The 4,456-nt window shown below is 50.4% G+C and overlaps 1 protein-coding gene across 1 annotated transcript in view; it reads left to right on the top strand.

Annotated features, from left to right (window-relative positions):
• LOC106816966 (structural maintenance of chromosomes flexible hinge domain-containing protein 1-like) overlaps positions 1-4,384 on the top strand; it is a gene marked incomplete at its 3' end in the record, with an annotated part of 7,370 nt that extends 2,986 nt beyond the window's left edge. Inside the window, 7 exon segments of the mRNA XM_014821612.1 lie at positions 923-1,042; positions 1,885-1,913; positions 2,873-2,966; positions 2,968-3,089; positions 3,482-3,533; positions 3,600-3,642; positions 4,142-4,384. Coding sequence (XP_014677098.1) covers positions 923-1,042; positions 1,885-1,913; positions 2,873-2,966; positions 2,968-3,089; positions 3,482-3,533; positions 3,600-3,642; positions 4,142-4,384 — 703 coding nt within the window.
• Between the last annotated feature and the right edge of the window lie 72 nt (positions 4,385-4,456).

Below are 4,456 nucleotides of genomic sequence, written 5' to 3'. Positions count from 1 at the left end.
GATAGATCCATAGATAGATAGATAGATAGATAGATAGATCCATAGATAGATAGATAGATAGATAGATAGATAGATAGATAGATAGATAGATAGATAGGTAGAGTAGCGACGATACGTGGACGCGAGCGAGCGACGAACGAGGCAGCTGAAACGTACGTATAGATCGTAACACGATAGATCCATAGATAGATAGATAGATAGATAGATAGATAGATAGATAGATAGATAGAGTAGCGACGATACGTGGACGCGAGCGAGCGACGAACGAGGCAGCTGAAACGTACGTATAGATCGTAACACGATAGATCCATAGATAGATAGATAGATAGATAGATAGATAGATAGATAGGTAGAGTAGCGACGACACGTGGACGCGAGCGAGCGACGAACGAGGCAGCTGAAACGTACGTATAGATCGTAACACGATAGATCCATAGATAGATAGATAGATAGATAGATAGATAGATCCATAGATAGATAGATAGATAGATAGATAGATAGATAGATAGATAGATAGATAGATAGATAGATAGATAGATAGATAGATAGATAGATAGATAGATAGATAGATAGATAGATAGATAGATAGGTAGAGTAGCGACGACACGTGGACTATATATATATTGTGTTTTTGCAGTGGCGTATGACGAGGTGTCGGCGAACGAGTTGAAGCTGCGGAGAGAGCTGCTCCGGAGGAACGTTCCCACTGCTCAGCTTACCGGCGACGTGAGTGCCATCTGGTGTCGCACAACACAACTATTATGTCGCACAGTGATAAAATCGGTGTTGTGTAAAAAAATTGTGAGAAGAGAATAGTGTTACCCGAATACCTGGATACCCGGGTTGGCTCTGGGCTTCATCTATAGCTTTACCTGTAATCTGGCTTCACCTGTAAGCTGGCTTCGCTTTCTCTCGTTAACAGGTGAGGATTCTGGACGACTTCATCGAGCTGCGGATGAAGATGCGGGCCAACATTGAGAAGAAGCCGATCAGGAAGTGCGGCCTGTCTCCGGCGCCACGCGACGCCGACGTCATCGGCAACGTCTCGCCACGCGACGCCGACGTCATCGGCAAGGTAGGTGGCGCCACCTGCTCTCGCACCTCGTCCGGCATTTTTGAACCCCGACGTCATGCACATCATGACATCGTGCAGACACCTGGGTGGTTGGTGCTGTGTGTGTGGGGGTGTAATTTCGACTGGATTAGATTTCCTGGCATCAGCAAAGACGTTTACTGATTCATTGATGCTGGCTGTGTTAGTAATAACGCGCTGCAGTTGTTGTCGAGACAGCAGAGACGGAAAAAAACTAAAAATCTGACTAAAACAAATTGTCTATCAGGGTTTCCTCTGAGGGGAAATTAGACAACGGAGGTAATGGCCAGTTTGGGGAAAAAATGTGCACGATGGATTTATAGACATGCAGCGCATGTGGAAGCTGTAGGCGGGCGCGGGGGGAGAGAGGGAGAGGTGGAAGTCCTCCTCTCGCTGGGAAGGGGGGTTCTGGGGGGTCTCACCCAGCAAAATTTTAAAAATTTGAATGTTAAAAATTGTTACAGGAGCATTTTCACAATGGCGATGATAAATTTGACAACGGCGGTGCGCCACTGTGCCTCTTATGTATAAGAAACCCTGTCTATGGACAACGCCAAAACACGATCACTCGTCTTTTTTTTCTATTTACGTAACGTCACTTTAATGTAATTTTACTTCTTTTTTTTTGTAAGTAAATTTTGCTCTTCGCGCGCGCACGGCCATTCGGCTATAGAATCTGGTTTCTACTCGCCTCGCGCGGACACACGTTTAATCATGCAAGGCTCAGCTTCACCGCCTCATCCCCCCACCCCACCGCCTCTCCCCATCATTGTTTCTCTCTCATCGCCTAGGTGGCGCATCTTGCCACGGTGGTGGACGACAACGTCACACGCATGTGCACAGGCACTTGGACCGTTTCAATAATAAAATGATGGTTAATAAATACAACTTGTCAGTACTATTACTAGCCCTACCAGTACTAGTACCAGCAATAGTCTTAATGTTTGATATAACTTCACTTCAACACCGTCCAATACACCGCTGCAACACATAGCCCGCACGCCATTGTGCATGCACANGCACCTCTCGCTGGGAGGGGGTTCTGGTAGGTGCTCACCCAGGCGAAAATTTAAAAAATTTTGAATGCTTAAAAATTGTTACAGGAGCATTTTCACAATGGCGATATTAAATTGTGACAACGGCGGTGCTGCCAAGCTGTGCCTCTTTATGGATAAGAAACCTGTCTAGGACATACGCCAAAACACAATCACTCGTCCCCTTTTTTTTACTATTTACGTTAACGTTTCACTTTTAATGTAATTTTACTTTCTTTTTTTTTTGGTAAGTAAATTTTTGCCTCTTTCGCGCCGTCGCGCGCACGGCCATCGGCTATAGAATACTGCGTTTTCTACTCGCCTCGCGCGGACACACGTTTAATCATGCAGAAGCTCAGCTTCACGCCTTAGCCCCCCACGCCTCTCGCGCCATTCATGTGTTCGTCCTCATCGGCGCTGGAATGACTGGGGCGCATCTTGCCACGGTGTTCTAGGACACACGTCACAACGACAGTGCTTCCCTCTCCCCCCACCTCCCGATCGCCTCTCCGCATCATTGTTTTCCTCATCGCCTAGGTGGCGCAAAATCTTGCCCACCGTGCCGTGACGAGAACGTCGCGCGGCGTGCCCTTCCGGCCCCACCCCTCCGCCCCCACGCCCCCACTGCTGCCTACTTCTCCGCATCATTGTTCTCCCATCGCCCGCGCTTGAATTAGGTGGCGTCATCTTGCCACGGAAACTTTTCCGCGACCGACGGAGTCGACCAGGCGCCGCCCGCACACACCGGGGCCGCGCGCGTGCTCTCCTGGCACCTGATCTCCGACATGGAATGCGTCGTCACGGCAACGACGGCGAAGGCGATGGAGCTTTACAAAGACGGATACCCGGGACGGACGGCAGGAGCTGCTGGCGCTAGACTCCATCTACAGGAAGGCACTGCCGAACTGGAAGCAACATGTGAGCGCGGTCTTTGATCAGTGTTCTGTAGCACAGGGCGTACGGTTTCGCCAGTAGCGGCAAGTTGGCAATTTAAGAGAGAGTGAAAGGCAGAGGAGGAGCGCTACGCCAGAGTGACAGGAGGCCTAAAGAGAGGGAGAAGGAACGAGAGGGAGAGAAAGGGTAGAAAGAGGGTGAGAGAGATAGCGCGCGCGAGAGATCGCGAGACCGAGCGTGAGAGCTGAGAGAGAGAGAAAGAGACGGCAGAACGAGAATAAAAAAAAAAATAGAGATATGACAGAGAACGAGAACCAGAGTTGGAGAGAGAGAGAGAGCCTAAAGAGAGAGAGGGGAAAATAAAGATAGAAGATAATGAGAAATTGAGAGAGGGGGAAGCGCCAAGAACAGAGTGCTGGCAAGAGAGAGGAAGAGAGTTCACTCTCATCATATCTTGCAGAGCTCTTCCTCACGTCAAACACAGTGCGAAGTGGAAGCCTCAGGGAAACCCCGTCTAATCGGCTTGCTGTGATCTGCTCGTCATCCCAAACAACGATGGCGACATCAAAACTGGTAAGCTCATCTTGGTTTCCGGGGCAGTAGCAAAAGGAAATTATGTGGGTAAGCCATATATATGTATTATATAGTATATTAGAGTAGGCTAAGGATTGTATATAGTTAAGGAGAGAGGAGCAAGAGCAACGAGAGAGAGAGAAGAGCAAGACAGACAGGAGGGAAGGTGGCTGGAAGAGATGGAGGAAAGAGGGGAGAGAGAGAGAGAATGCAAGCACAGAGCAGGAGAAAGGGGCTGTGAAGAGAGTGAGGAAGAGCGGTAGCAGGAGAGAAGAGACGGATGGAGAGAGAGAGAGAGAGAGAGAGAGGAGAGAAGAGTGAATGGGAGGGGGACAGAGAAAGAAAGATGGAGATTGGGAGGGAGAGAGAGTACGAGCGAGAGTGAGAGAGAAAGAGAGAAAGAAACATGGAGAGAGAAAAAGAGAGGGCATGAGAGAGAGAGCGAGAGAGAGAGAGAGCGCGCACGAGAGAGAACACTTGCAGTTAAACTCGCTCACTCTTCGATATACTTCCCCTGCCTCGACGCTCTCTTGTTTTCCCGCTCCAGTCTTCAGCATGCTGCTCGGCGACACGATCATCGTTGACACGCTGCAGGACGCGACGGCGTACCGCGCAGCGGTCAGCGGCGCCACCTACTGCCCGACGCTACTGACGCGCGACGGCCACCGCATGCGCAGCAACGGCAAGTTTGGCGGTGCGAGTAATCGCGCGTGGTCGCTCGAGCGTCTGCGCGGGGTCGTGTTCGCGGCGCCGCTGCCGCTCGCCCACGCCGCGCTCAGCGAGGACGTAGGTGAGTGTGTGTGCGTGTGCGCGCGGAGGCGTGTGTGGGTGGGTGGGGTGTGTGTGTGTGTGTGTGTGTGTG

This window comes from Priapulus caudatus, unplaced genomic scaffold (genome assembly GCF_000485595.1).
Source record: "Priapulus caudatus unplaced genomic scaffold, Priapulus_caudatus-5.0.1 Scaffold1548, whole genome shotgun sequence".
Classification (NCBI taxonomy): domain Eukaryota; kingdom Metazoa; phylum Priapulida; class Priapulimorpha; order Priapulimorphida; family Priapulidae; genus Priapulus; species Priapulus caudatus.
Note: the sequence above shows the minus strand (reverse complement) of the source record. Positions and strands in the feature narration are given on the sequence as shown.